Genomic DNA, 15,722 nt, shown 5'->3' on the forward strand with positions numbered 1-15,722 from the left:
AAAGATAAGTAGTTTGCTCTCTGGAGCCAGTCTCCCCTATCTGATCACTCCACTGATGAGCAATTTAATGTTCGTCAAATCATTTCATCTATTCGTGCCGCCACGTCCTCTTTTCTTAAAATAGTGATGACTGCATCCCAATTGAATGTGCTAAACCAGAACAGAGCTATATGCCAATCAGTTTTCTATTTCCACAATAAAATTCAAGAAAGAGAAAGGGACCAGGAGATAGCTTGATAAAATGTTTGCTGAACAAAAAGGCAAGCGTGAAGACCCAAGTTCAAATCCCTGGTATTCACATGAAAAGAAAAAAAAAAAGCTGAGTATGACGTCATGTACCTGCTAGCACTGGGGAGGCAGAGACTCCTGGGGCTCACTTGTCAGCTGGTCTAGCCTACGTGGTGAACTCCAGGCCACTGAGAGACTGGTCTTGTAGCAGGAAATCTAGTAGAATTGTTCTGTCTAGGGTAGATATCACAGTGAAGTAGTGGTCGTCTAGAAGTACTTGGACCTTGAAGAAATCTTTGTAGGAAACAATGGTTGCTTTCTGTTATCTGTGGAGTTCTTTTTCTGAAGGCGCTTTACAACCTTTGCATGACTTTGGTCACAAGATGGTCTTGGCACACTTGGACTGTCTCCCATTATTAAGTACGGCAAACAGTGCACAGCAAGGAGTAAGTGGTAGGGGTGTGGTGTTTTCCTTCAGGAAACATATAGATCAGATCGGGGCTTTGGTATGAGGGATTTGATTTACCTCCCCCCACCCCAAAAACAACTTTTATGTACCAGTCAGTAAGTATGCTTTTGTGCAACTGTTCAACAACATTCATTTAAAGGCCGGATCTCCCTGCTGCCAGGAAGGCCTTATTTTATCCTATAGTGTGACCCTCTTACTTCTATTGGATCTATGAGACTCGGAATACTCACATTGTCTCAAAAAATAAGGAAGGTGGAGGGCCAAGGAATGACACCTAAGTTTGACTTCTGGACTCCGCATGCGCGCGCGCGCGCGCGCGCGCGCGCACACACACACACACACACACACACACACACACACATGGATACACAGATAGAAAAGGTTTGTTTTGGCTCATATTTTGGAGGTTTCAGGGCACTCATGGCTGAGCCACTGACAAGGCTGTACAGTGGGGAAAATCATGAGACAGACCCCCAAACCACCCACTCCTTGGCCAGTAAGCACAGCAAGAGATGAGGGTTCTGGGGTCTTGGTTGGGGACATCATCAACATGTCATCAGAGCCTCTCATTGGATGCCATTGCTTCTCACCCTCAGCTTCCTGGGGGACTAAGCTTTATTGCCTGGGTATCCAGGAGGGGGTCAACAATGTGAGCTCTACAAATTGCTGCTCTCTTCCTGATTTTCTGAAGAGTACCAGAGATCAATTCGTGCACTGGCTCGGCTCGTTCTTACTTTCTGCCCGTTTTTGTTGTTTCCCCCAGGAGATCATCGATTAACAAAGAGAGAAGTTACTAGGTTCAATGGATACTTATCATAATTTTACACACATACACACACACACACACACACACACACACACACACACACACACACAAAGAAAACAGCCCAATGCTGTCATAATTTGCCAAGTCTCAGTTCAGGTCATTGATTATTAAAAAGGCTTGAAATATATTCTGGCTGATCACTGTACTTTAGATGTGGTGAAGAAAGCCCTGGGGAGGGAGGGCATACAGTCCCGTTTCCTTTGGTTTCTCCATGTGGACCTCAGCTGGCACACGGGCAACTCCCACAGTTTGTCTTTATTGGTTTCAGCATTTCTACACCAGCATCAGCTGGCACAGGCGGCTGCTCTCTGATGGTGAGGTGTGGTGATGTACTCTCACCAGGGAAGATGAACAGGTTCAAGGGCTCCCACTTCAGTGGTGACTCAGAGTAAGGACAGATTCTCAGTGCTGTGGACTGTTTCTCTGTTCAATATAAGGACTAATGTACTTCTGAAAGGTCTTTTCAGAAGGGATACCTTGTCCCCCAGCCCTGTTTGTGGAAGGGTATCATGGACAGAGGTGTTTGAATCTCCCTGGGCTAAGAAAGTCAGCATATACAAAGTTTGGAGATAAGGGAAAGAGAAAGCCCAAATTAAGGATGCCACAGGACCCTCCTGAGGTGAGTAATTCTCCATTGGAAGCAGGGTATGGGCTGGTGATACGGTTCAATAGGTAAAGGCACTTACTATGCAAACCTTATGACCTGAGTTCAATCCCTGGAAGCACAGTGGAAGGAGAGAACAAACTCATAGTCGTTTCCTGATTTTCCACACATACACTGTTGACAATACCCACTACACACACACACACACACACACACACACACACACACACACACACACACTCAATAGAAAAAGAAGCAGATATGAAACCACTAGCTATGTGACATTGTGTATGTTATGTAACTTCTGTGCCTCAGTATTCCCTTGTGTGATCTGGGAATAATAAGAGGTCTTAGCTAATGGGGGGCAGCATGAGAACTAAAATAAAATAAAAAACTGCAAACCTGAGTGCATGCAAAGAGTGTAGATTGAATTATACCTATTCCCAACTTAGTGACTGCTATGGCCTGCTCTACTCTCATGGGGACAATATCCTGAGGCCTAAGTTATTAAGGACAGTTTGGTTTTCCAAGAACAGTGACTGAAACAAAGCAGAGATAAGCAAGAGATGCTTTAAAGGCCAGGTCTGCCTCTGGCCTAACTCCAAGGACACTGTTGCCATTTACTAGTCATTAAGGTAACTATCTGGTCTGTGTTTTGGCTTTTATTCATCCAAAGGCTCCTTCCTGAGCTGCCTTGGAGATCAAATTCAATGAAATGCTCCACAGCCCAAGCAGTGGAGAGGCTCTTCACTCATTCCTTTCCTTCCCATTAGGAAGGAAATGAAACCCATGTATTCTCAGTTTTAAAGTCACTATCTCACTATCCTGAGCCAACCTGGAACTCACTCTGTAACTCAGGTTCAGCCCTGTACAAACCCATGTTGACCCTTCTTCCTGGTACCTCGGCCTCCCAAGTGCATAGATTATAGGTCTGAGCTACCACATCTATTCTAAGGACTTTGAGCAATTTTAAAAGATGTATTAATTTCATGTATATGAGTACACCATCACTGTCTTCAGACACATCAGTAAAGGGCTTCAGATCCCAGTGGAGATGATTGTGAGCCACCATGTGGTTGCTGGGAATTGAACTCAGGACCTCTGAAAAAGCAGTCAGTGCTCTTAACCGCTGAGCCACCTCTCCAGTTATGCATTCTTAATGTGAAATCTCAACTCAATCCCACCAAGTAAAAGTGAGGAACGGAATTGAAAAAGGATATTCCCAGACTCCTGTGTCTGTTCTCGATTCCTGTTTCTTAAAGCCAGTTTTAACACGTGTTCAGGTTGAATACACCCAAAGCCCAGGGGCTTTTCCACTGAAAACCTTGCTTACAGGGGCTGAATTTTCACTCTTTCCACATTCTGAGTCTGTGGCTGGAGAGGGGCAAGGATACATGAGTCTACTCATTAATAATGAGCACTTGGGGAACTAGGGAGATGGTTCAGCAGCTGAAAGAACTTGCTGTGCAAACATGACGACCAGAGAACACGTGGATAAACCTGGCATGTTGATGAGTGTCTGTGACTGCAATGTTCCTGTGGGGAGAAGGCAGAGAGACAGAATTCCCTAGAGATTCCAGGGTCAATAGACGGGGCATAAATGCTGCAGACACAAACAACGTGAGACCTTGCCACAAGCAAGATGGGCGATAAAGATGACATTCATGTGTGTCTTCACACACAAACACATACATACATATATATGTATGTATGTATATATATATATACCATATAAACATATATAAACAAAAATAAACATTTTTCTTTTTAGCGTGGGGATGGGGCAGGGTCTTAGTTCGTAGCCCTGTGTGGACCAGTATGGCCTTGAAACTCACAGAACTCTGCCTGCCTCTGCCTCCCTAGTAGTGGAATCGAAGGCATGTATTGCCACACCCTGCTCCCTGTTTAAATAATGAGTATTGGGTGTAAACATGACAGAGGCATTCACAGGTCATGTGATGAGAAATGATGCCCTAACCTCACCCCTGCTGTCCTGAGAGAGCTCTTTGTGGGAGAGTTTAGGTACCATTTTAAACCACAGAGCTAGCACAGGCCCCAAGTAGCCCTCATACTGAAACCTCACCTCAGAAAAGAGGTCAATGTTATGGTCAAAGCATACTAAGATTTGCAATGTGTTTGCTCACACTTCAAACTGCAGCTGGGGCTGAGGGCCAGCAAACAGAAACATCCCGTCATGTGCAGTGTTTAATGAGATAGCCATACAGGAAGTGTGGTATGTCAAAAAGACAACTTGGGTAGATTTTTTTTTCCTTTTTCTTCTTCTTTTCGTGGTTGTGGTGGGGAATCTCATCTTTCTTGATGTTTAATTGGAGTTTAAAATGCCAGAAGAAACATTAAGAAATCCATTGAGCATCTCTAGAGATAAACAGCCACACACCGATACAGCAGGTTCCAAACAGACCCTGCTGGATGAAGATGCTTTCTCATGCTCTCAGGTCCAGCCACACAGCTGAGTCTGGATTGCACACAAACACTTCAAAACTGAAGCCGAGAGAACTTGCTTTCCAATGCTCAGTGGTTATGAGCACTGGCTGCTCTTCTAGATGCCTGGTTTCAATTCCCAGCACCCACACGACAGCTTACAACTGTCTGTAATTCCAGGATCCAACACCTTCACACGGACATACATGCAGGCAAAACACCAATGCATATTGAAAAAAATTAAAAACCTGGAAAGAACTGGCTTTCTGCTGGTTGTGGTGGTAAACATGCTTGTAATTCTACCACTGGGGAGGCTGTGGTAGGATTATAAATTGGAGGCCACCCTGGGCTACATAATCAGACCTTGTCTCAAATATACAAACAATAGCTCTCATTTCCTTTCATTTTGAGCTAGGGTATCGGGTATTCCAAATTAATCTCAAGCTTACAGTATAGCTGAGCATGACCTTGAGCTTCCAATTCTCTTGTCTCTACCTCTCTAGTGCTGCAATTACATCCCTATGCGCCCAGGCCTAGTTTGTGCAATGCAGTGCTGTGTATCGGACCCAGAGTATGCCAGCCAAGCACTCAGTCAACAGACCTACTTATCCTAAGCCCATAATAGCTTTCTGTAAGGTAACAACTGATCTTTAACACCTAAAATATTAGAGGGAAACCCATGGGCATTTGATTTTAAAAATTAGACTGGCAATGAGATTCTTCTTTCTACAAAAACTATTATTAATCTTTTAAAAGAATAATTTTGGGCTGGAGAGATGGCTCAGCGGTTAAGAGCACCCGACTGCTCTTCCAGAGGTCATGAGTTCAATTCCCAGCAACCACATGGTGGCTCACAACCATCTGTAAAGAGATCCGGTGCCCTCTTCTGGTGTATCTGAAGACAACTACAGTGTACTTATATATAATAAATGAATAAACCTTTAAAAAAATAATTTTAGTGCTGAGAGTGGTGGTGTAAGCCTTTAATCCCAGCAGAGATAAATCGATCTCTGTGAATTAAAGGCTAGCCTGGTTTACATAACAAGTTCCAGGCCAGCCAGGGCTATAGAGTGAGACCCTATGTCAAAAAGAAGCCAAATTATTATATATTTCATATATATATCATATATATGTGATATATATGTGTACACACACACACATACACACACATTTATACACACACATACATGCCACATATATTCTTTGCAATTGTACACATGTATGCAATGTACCTAGAACATATCCATCCTCAACTACTCCTTTTCACTTCTCCGGATGTTCCTCAACACCTCTCTCTTCCATATTTAGGTCCTCCCCTTTTTTTCTAAAACCCACGAAGTCCAGTTAGTGCTGCCTACTGGGTTGTTGACTGGCCCACTGGCCTTCTCTTACCTAAGTGGCCGTAGCTGCAGTGAGTTTATAAAAGCAATGGCCATATCATGTCCAGAAGACAGCATCAAGCACCCCTCCCCGACCTTCAGCTCCTGCATTCTCTCCGCCAAGTATCCTGAGCCTTCCTGTAGTTCAGACCGATGTCCTATTTAGAGTTGAGCATAAATAGTTATTCTTAGCACTTTGATCACTTATAGGACTCGGCAATTAACATCTGCCTATTATACAAAGAAGCATTTCAAACGAGATGAGAGCAGAATTAATCTCTCATATGACAACTATAATTATAATTGACCGGAGCACAGGTAAGTGTTATCAATAATCCTTAGAAAGTGTAAATTATGGTAAGTTTAAATGCATAGATAATTGTTCCGTATTTTTCTTCTTCTAGAAAATTCTACATTATTGTTTATATCTTTTCTGAGACATCTCATGAAGGCCAGCCCAGCCTTGAATTCGGAATGGATCGGAGGCTGGTCTTGAACTCTTGAACCTCCTGCTTCCCTGTCCCAAGTAACCATAGTTACAGGCACACCACCACACCTGGCCTCTTTTGTTATCTCTTGACTTCTTAGGAAGTAAGAAATGTTGATTGTCAGCTCCTCAGATTTATTTCCTGAATTGTCACCAGCGGTTCATTGAATGCCCAAGTGGTGTTAAATTGTGCATATGTGAGCTTGCTCTGTGGTAAACAAAAATGAAAAAATCCTTATCTCTTTTCCAGACTCTCTTGGATATTCAAAGTCAGAAATGAGGTATTTCTTCCAACACAGCTAAAGGTCACCAGTGGCATATTCACAATGCATATGGGCAATAGTATTTACAGAGTCACTGGCGCTACCCAGCATCTCAAATGGCATGTTACTGAGGCTAAAGCTGGTGACTGTAAACCGATTTTCATATCAGCATGCAGAGCGTCAGCTACTGTATTAGATCTTGGAGTCATATTTCTCATAATGAAGCATTTAGACAGTGTGGCTGTGTATTTGCAAATCAGAGCTCTCTCTTCTTCTGGCTCATTCTGTGCTCTGTGCGAGGAAAAAAATAACAAGCCAAGGGGAACTCTCTGGCAAGGATGAAGTTGGGGGAGGTGCTGTAAGAGTAGGTTAACACATCATGGATGAAGAATGTGCTCTATGCACTGTGGAGGGAAGCTCATTGGCTCTTAGAGGTAGCAGTGAGCCCCAATTCTAGCTGTCAACACTACTGGCTCACTTTTGCCAATCAATAAACCCACCTACACATCCACAGCTGTGCTCATAGAACTTACTCCTGTGGCCAAGGTTTAAGTGATATCCCTTCTGTTGAATGTCTTTAACCAACCAAACACTTTAAGGAATTATTTAAGACTAGACTGACAGACAGATGCTCCATCCTGTGAACGATCATTTGATCGTGTAATTTGTCTTCTGACTGTCCCATACTAATTACATAGAAAATATCCACTCTAAATTCCTTCAATTGTTTTAAAAACAATTATCTGAACAGTAGTCTCACATATTCATACGTAATAGTCAATATTATGTTTTATAACAACTGTAAAACTTAGCTGGGCGTAGTGACTACTCATGCCTGTGATCCTAGCATTTGGGAGATGGAGGCGGGCAGATGGCCGTGAGTTTGAGAAGAGTCTGGGATACGCAGTAAAACCCCACTTCTAGATAACAGTGTTCTAACTTCTCTGAGAAGACGTGAGAAAAGTCCCATCGAGAGAGGAGGACCTGCAGCTGACAGGCTACAAAGGGATAGACTGAAAAGAGTTCTGCTTCCCAATATTCTTCAAGACAAGCAGAGTTTAATAAATAAAGCTGCAGGGGTTGGGGATTTGGCTCAGTGGCAGAGCGCTTGCCTAGGAAGCGCAAGGCCCTGGGTTCGGTCCCCAGCTCCGAAAAAAAAGAACCAAAAAATAAATAAATAAATAAATAAATAAAGCTGCAAGAGAAATACCACCAGTTTAAAACTGCAAGCTTTAATTTTTTTAAAAAATTTTTCTTGGCATTAATAGCAGCACAAACAAGACAGAGGAAGCCATTCTGTTGGAGCATGGTCAGCTGGGCAGTGATGTCACCCAGGTGACTGTGTTTCTCCACACAGGTGTTCACAACCAGTGTGGCTGCAGGATACTTTTTACTTTGTGAATGCTGCATTTGGGTACAGGTGTTGACTCAGCAGACAACAGTTAGGGAGACTTGAACCTCAAAAGAGAGGGTGATAGCTGGTGGTGGTGACATTGGAGTATTTTCATATAAATAGTTTCATATAAAAACTAGCAAAAGGTTCTGTTTCCGAGTACTTCAGCCTCCAGCTGAGATAGAATGACAGGGATAGAATGTGTTCTCTTATCTGAAAAAGTCCACCCCCTTAAATCTCAACAGTTTTCAAAACACGGAGAATTTGACAATATAAACAGTGAGCCTTGAGCAAGCCAAGGCTCATATTGTCCCTACTTTCTGCCGAGGCTTCCAGACTCTGACCGTGATGGAACACAGCAGACACCTTGACTTGAGGAATTGGAGTTGAAAGATTGAAGAACTGAACTAAAAAGATTCAGCAGAACAGAGCCCCAAGGGAAGAGAGATGGGCCTTGTGGGTACTGAGCAGACTAGCAATCACCCTGCATGAAGGATTACCTGAAGGTGGGAACTCTGTGAAAGGCTGGAAAGGAACAGTGTTCGGTCCTAATACAAGATGAAAAATGGTGCTTAGGCCTTGAGGCAGACTGGGAAACCTTTTAATTCCTGGACACCAGAAGCAGACCCAGGAGTTTTGCCCTAGTGATGGAAATAGTTGACAGTAGAATGAGCTCTGTCTGGGATCGTCTACCAAATCATAAAAACCAAGTCTGGAAAAAAAAACCATCAAACTGCGTCCTAATAACTAGACGGCACTCAGAAACAGATATAAAGAATATTTACATGTGGATAAAAGCAAATAGCATTCAAACACGCAGCCAAGATTGAATTCTATGTGTAAAAATAAACATGTCCACCTCATGAGTATGAGCAATTACTTTCATCTTTAAAAAAATGGCAAAACGTGTATATCAAAGAATTGTTTTAAAATAAATCTCTACATGGTTTGTTATCAATAATTTCTAGACCTATTTTATATACCTAGATGTCTTGTGTCATCTTGTGTCATAGAAAAAGAGGTCACAAGGAGGTTATTGGTCACCAAGCTCAGCCAAATTAGTGAGTTCCATCCAGGTCCTAGTGAGAAACTGTCTCAAAACACAAGATGGCTGGCTCCTGAGGAAAGGCACCCAAGGTTGTCCTCTGATCTCTACATGCACACACATGCACTGGCACACATATGACCCATGAACATGTAAACACACACAAATACCACATCTCCCACATACACACCCCTTTATAAATCTAATATAAAAACCCAAGACACTTACATCACAAGAAACACACACACACACAAAGCTGTATATCAAGGTACCGACATATAATCAAACAGCCCAAAGTGGAAACTTGGGAAAGCAGCTAGAGAAAAAGACACACCACACACCGAGCCACCGAGACTTGGCAGGGTAGCAGGTTGCTCACCAGCAATAACATAAGAAAAATCACTATTTTTGTGGAAATGAGAAAAACTGCCAGTGCATACTTTTATATCCTACGAACTGACACTCAACAACTGCAGACGAAGGCTGGCCAGTGCCTTCAGAAAGAAGCCTGAAAGAGTAAATCACCAGCAGATTTTTGCGTTATGGGGAATGTTACCCCATATGTCTTTTCTACCCGATGTCTTTCTGGTAGAACAAAAAAGTTAAGCCAGGCAGAAAAGAATGAAGACAAACAGAAATGGGGGCCCCTGCTGGTAAATATACTTTTTTAGTGTTTAAATATCCTTGAAGGCGATCAAAACTTTACACAGAAGTAGCAATGTCCCCAGCATCTGCAGCAGAACCAAAAGTGAGGCATGATGGGAACACTGACACAGAGAAACAGAAGGGTCTTACAGGACGTGTGGGGTGCTGGAACTTCGTTCCGACAGATGTGGTACTCTGAGGATGAATACTGTCAACTCAAAAACAATCACGAAGAGAGCAAACCAAAGAGAGCTAATCCAACCCAGGCTGTAGAGTGAAATAATAAACACTCAGTGAAAGGCTGGGGAAGTTCTAAATCCCTTGCTGTGCAAGCACTAATCCTCAGAGCTCATGGGAAGCCAGGCACAGTCTGTGTGTAATCCTACTGCTCACAGGAGACAGAGTGCAAGGAGACTAAAGGGCCAGCAGACAGTGTGTGAGCACTGTCTTGAGCAAGGTGGTAGGTGAGGACCAGCTCCTCCCAGTGTTGCCCTTGGACTTCGACACATGTGCTATGACAGGCATGTATAGTTACTCACACATGGACAGATACATACATATCACACACACACACACACACACACACACACACACACACACACACACACACACACAAATTCAATAAAAATAAAAAATAATAGGAAGGTGCCAGACTTGGAGCAGGGCTGTCAGTAATCATAGCATATATAACTAGAATCAATACTCCAGTTAAGAGACAGAGTGTGAGCGCCTGGAGAGAGGAGAGCCTGGGCAAAGCTTTCCTCAGAAACCCAGTCAGCCCCCTCCCCAAGGCCCACATCCACCCCATACAAAAGCAAATCAAACTGAACCAAACTTTCAGCAGGCATTTCAACTTAGCTGCAACACTTCAACCTGGAACACCCCCCCCCCCCAACACACACACAGAATGTATGTTTACTGAGGTATATAAGAGTGATTGTCCTTGACGGACAGAAATAAACGAAAACAACCTCCTCTGGCCCATGTCTAAAGAGACCCGACCTGCTGCTGCTGAAAGTGGTCAGTTGAGCTGAGCTGCCAGCTCTGTTTCCTTGGAGCTCGGGTGGGAGTGGCGGTAGGGACTGAACAGGAACTGGGGTTGTGTTTGGAAGTATGGTAAATGTTAAAATGAAGAGGCTTCCTGCACTCGGACAGGATCCATCTCTCTGCCTTTCTTGTTCATCCCCTGTGGAGCCCTCCTCAGCTACCTTTGAGGCAGTGACTGAGTGGAGGTGTAATTATCCCTGTTTACCATTCAGCATCTCAAGAGGGGATGGGGAGGGGTGGGATGGGTTGAGGAGGGGGCCTGGGGAGGGGTGAGCTGAAGAGAGGACCAGGGAGGGGTGAGTTGGGGAACAGATATTAACCAGAGAGACTGTATTAGTTCCTTAGTTAGGTTGTGAAAGGGCAGGCCAGACCCTATTGCTGTCCTGGGGAAACATTCCACGAACCCACAAACACGTGCCTTACCTTGTGTACACAGGCCTTTGCGTTCAGAAAAAACAGCTCCACTGTGTTCTTATCCTTTAGAAAGGATATGCTCTCGATGTAGAACCTGAAAGACAGTATATAGAGTTCATTTCTTCAGACTTCCAACTCTTGGCGTGATTTCATTTCCTCAACGTTAAGGAACCATATGGCTCTACTTTTGTTTTCACGGTGCGCATCACCTCAGTATGCGACACACACACACACACACACACACACACACACACACACACACACACACACACGCACGCACCTGCAGATGAAATCCACACAGAACTGTGTGTAGGCCGTGAGTTAAAGGGAGACTCAACACACTGTGTGTGCGCTAGACTTATTCGATGAGCACACAAGCCCAGTTAAGAACCCAGAGCAAGCAGGCCATGCCTGAATCTCAAGGCATCCTGCGGGCCCAGTGGCAGTCAGAGCTGGGGTCCGTGGGGGGACTCCAGGCCCACCTTACCCTGTCTCACAGAGTTACAGTTAGGCAAGCTCCTTCTCTTTCTGTGGGGAGCTAGGGTTTCCCTTGGCTGGAAGCCAAGTCCCCATAGCTGTGAGTTTTGCTCTTTTCTCATGCAAATCAGGGCACTCTGGGCCTCCCTCCCCACGCCCTTTCTAAGATTTCCCTGTACAGCCTGTGAGCCTACAGATTCTAAGTTCCCTTTTAGCTGGGGTCTCTGACAGCTTTGAGGTGGAAAGAGAGGGAGGCTGAGAGCATCAAACCTCTTTCTCATCAGCACTCAGTGCTAAACGCAGTCTAGGGAGGACCGGGGCTCTGTGCTGAGCACAGGTCAACCTGAGCCCCAGCATTTTTTCAGTTCTAGAACCATCTTGTTAAATAATACAGGAGAGGCATAATGTCCCAGTACAACTCACACAGCTGGGGTCCTCAAAAAAGAATTTGCTCTCAAACCAGTGAGAATCAAAACGCAAGAGGGCCATGGTAGGGGATGATGTCCTCAGGCCTGTGAAGTCACGTGGGGCTTGGGCATTTGCTTTCCTCTCTTGTTAATGAAATATGTGAACCACTAATGCAGCTGAAAAGGCTGTAAAAGAAGTCGCCACAGAAATGTTAAGATCGTTTGGAAAATGCCACCTCTGTGTGTTGCCTTGTCAGGGGAGGCTCCAAAAGGAGGATAAATCTGGGATATTTGTACTTAAAGGGGTTTAGCTCACTGTTAAGGGAGATTAATGAAGGCTGGGGAGACTTGGGTTTTAAAAAGTGTGAAGGCAGGAAAGGAAATGAGGAGTTATGGGAAAACAGGCTTTCTCGAATAAAAAAAAATCTAGACTGTCACCTTTGTTTATTAACATTAACAGAGGTGTGTAGTCTTGGGCAAGTTACCCGGCTTGTGTCTTTTTCAAGGTAAGTGTCATGACTGAACTTATAATTTTGGAGAGTTGAAATTAGATATTAAGTGAAAACTGTTTCTAAAATATTCTCATGATTACTAAGAAAGTCTCTTCCCTGTCCTTACTGAATTCCTGCGTGGCGGTGGTTTCCAATCTTCCTAACGCTGTGACCTTTAACACGGCTCCTCATGTTCTGGATAAAACCATAAAATTACTTCCACTGCTACCTCAGAACTGCAATTTTGCTACTGTTATGAATCACAATGTAAATATCAGATATGAACATGGTCTTAGGCGACCCCCATAAAGGAGCCATTTGATCCCAAAGGGTTGCAACCCACAGGTTAAGAACTGCTGCTGTACAACAAGAATTAAGTGACGAGAGCTTTCTAATCTAGATCCTTTTGTATAAGGGGGACCTACTGATACTTTCCTAGGAGGGCTCTCCTGTGAGCCTAAGGCTTTACACAACAAATGGAGTAGCCGGTACAATGCCTGTGTATGGTAGGAATCCAGTAAATTCTAACCACTGAGGTTCTGTGAAACCTTACTTTATTAATCAGCTTAAAGAGTGAGATGGCATTTGAAGATCAAGAGGACTCAAGTTTCTGCCGAGCAAAAGAATAAATCCATAAGAGACAAACATTGTAATTAAACAGAGCCTTCTTCCGACAGGGTGATAAACAGTCTTTGGAATTTACCCTTCACCAAGACTACAGTTGATACCTTGGGGATTCTTTCATAGTTTTAGTTTGTTTTACCTTGAGCGCGGCTATGAGGAGCAAGCTGGTGAAGTAGCCTGAGAGAGAAAGAGTGCTCCCGAAGTGGCCTAGGAGGGAGATAGTGCTCCCAACAGAGGCTTTTTATTGGGTAAAAATGGGTAAACTAATCACAAGGGGCCTCTTGGAGAGTGGGAGAAGCAGGATAAGGACTCATACGAGGCTAAGAGAGGCAGTAAAGAGAAACCACAGGCAGGAAGCCTGAGGGAAGAGAAAACAGCAGGAGGTGAAGAAGGTGACAGTGGTTCAGCCATTGTGATTATGGATAGTGGCTACCAAGGAGAAGAGGACCAGGCTGGCTGCTGCTGTGGGGCCAAGATTAATGGTTCTGTCTCCCTGTATCTCATTCAGCCAGTGGTGGTGATCATTTCCTTTTTAAATCTTTGTCAACGGCATGCAACTTACTGTGTAGACCAGCCTGGCCTTGAGCTCACAGAGCTCTGGCTGCCCTTGCCCCTGGAGTCTGGGAACAAAGGCTTGCTTGTGCCACCACACCTAGTGTCTTTCTGTTTCTGACTGTCTGTCACTGTCCCTGTCTCTCTCTTTCAAAAAGTCTTTGACTCTTATCTATAAAGATAACCTAAGGAGGTTTCCAATAAGGGGCTAAAGGGCAGCATCAGGATCCGGCCTGTGGACTGGCCTCCTGCCGTGTGCTGGGCTGTGTTCAGTATCTCAGGTATTCTCCCATTTAACAGTCGCAGGCTCAGGTTTATTATCCCCCTTTCAGAGATCTAGCCGCAGAGCGTCAGAGCTCTGCTTGAAGAACAGGCTACATCTGACTTGGCCTCCTTTGGCGCTGTGGGGAATACTGTTAACTTCTTTCTGGCTGCCTCTCCAAGGTGCTGCTGTGTGAGCAATTGTCCAGGATGCTAAGCCCTCAGGAACGGCAGCTATCTCATTTATGTTAATAAACACATTGAGAAACAAGACCTGTGTACTAACAAGATTAGTGTACTAACATGTATGGACATATGTTTTTCTCTATGCCTTCAAAACAGCAAAGCCAGCACCTGTGGGCAGCAGCTAGCAGGTGATAGACATTGAATTAACGTATACAGTTGGAGCTGTCTTGAAGGGAGGCGCTCTCCCCGAGTAGAGATCTCTAACCCAGAATCCCCCATCATACCAATAGAGTCCCAAACCTATTTTCCATCCCAAGATTCTTTATTTCTATTCCCCTTTTACCTTTTTCCCCCCCTTTACCTTTTAAAACCACAGTCTGTATTCAATAGAATATTTGCTGTCCAAATTTTCATTTTTACATTGTTGAGAGCACAGTGATGAATTTGGGTCATTGTTGTCAACACACCATCGGCCAGCCAAACTAATCACAGGCTCACATGAACTTATTTATGACTAGAAATTATTTCTTTACCAAACACTGAATACCCGATTGGCACCAAACGTTGGGAAAGATGATGGGGAAGTTAGGGACGGTTAATGACAGTATGGTTAATGACAACAGTAACCATTACTTATCGCCCTCTAGGAGCTGGCAACTGGGTTAGAATTCCCCATATTGTTTCTATCTCCACTGTTTAGGTCAAAGAGAACTAGAGAAAGTAGGTGCCAGACAGAAACATTCAGATCTGTAGATTGGGCTACCGAGTGACAACTTGGCTCAAAAGGCTCAACTCTATCGCACCGTTCTCGCCCAAAGACACTGAAGACGAACAGGCTTTCCTTCAAAGACCATACGTCATAAAGGAAAAGCACATACACAGCCGTAACACACCACTCGGATTCCTATCATTCAGGCATACTGTACTCTGAACTATTGCAGTGAGCACCTCTCACACAATAGAACTGTGCAAAAACCATAAGCGCAATGGATTTTCACATTGACGAGTTCATAATAATCCCTTCACGCTATTTAAAATCCAATTCTCATTCAGACTTTCTCTCTCTACTCTGTATCTGAATCAATAACACCGCATTGATTTGCAAAGAGAATCACATGTGCAAAGCCAGAAGGCGGCTGGCTGGTTATGAATGGGTGAGGTGGAGCAGGGAACTATCCTCGGAGGACCTACTGTGATGTGTAGGTATGTGGCAGAGACTTGACCAGGCCAATTCTTTCACTGTGGAATTTACCACGGGTAGAATGACAAAGATGTCGGGATCTTACTTGGTCTGCCAGCACCACTCTAATGCACGGCTCTGTCCTCTAGTCCTCCTGTCCAGATCCCCACTGAAGCCCTGCCTCCTTCCAGGCTTTGTTTGATTCATTTTCCTGAAATGATGTTCCTTTCTATGTTAGCTACAACCTGTTTGCTGGCAACCAACGAACCAGATTAAGTTCTTCTCTCTCTCTCTCTCTCCCT

At 44.2% G+C, this 15,722-nt stretch overlaps 1 protein-coding gene across 5 annotated transcripts in view; it reads right to left on the reverse strand.

Annotated features, from left to right (window-relative positions):
* Frmd4b (FERM domain containing 4B) overlaps positions 1–15,722 on the reverse strand; it is a 326,883-nt gene that overhangs the window by 91,143 nt on the left and 220,018 nt on the right. For all 5 annotated transcript variants that reach the window (XM_087656095.1, NM_001427301.2, XM_087656094.1 and 2 more), the window contains 1 exon segment: positions 11,252–11,336. In XM_087656095.1, coding sequence (XP_087512221.1) covers positions 11,252–11,336 — 85 coding nt within the window.

The sequence above is a fragment of the Rattus norvegicus genome, chromosome 4 (genome assembly GCF_021556685.1).
Source record: "Rattus norvegicus strain SHRSP/BbbUtx chromosome 4, alternate assembly SHRSP_T2T, whole genome shotgun sequence".
Classification (NCBI taxonomy): Eukaryota; Metazoa; Chordata; class Mammalia; order Rodentia; family Muridae; genus Rattus; species Rattus norvegicus.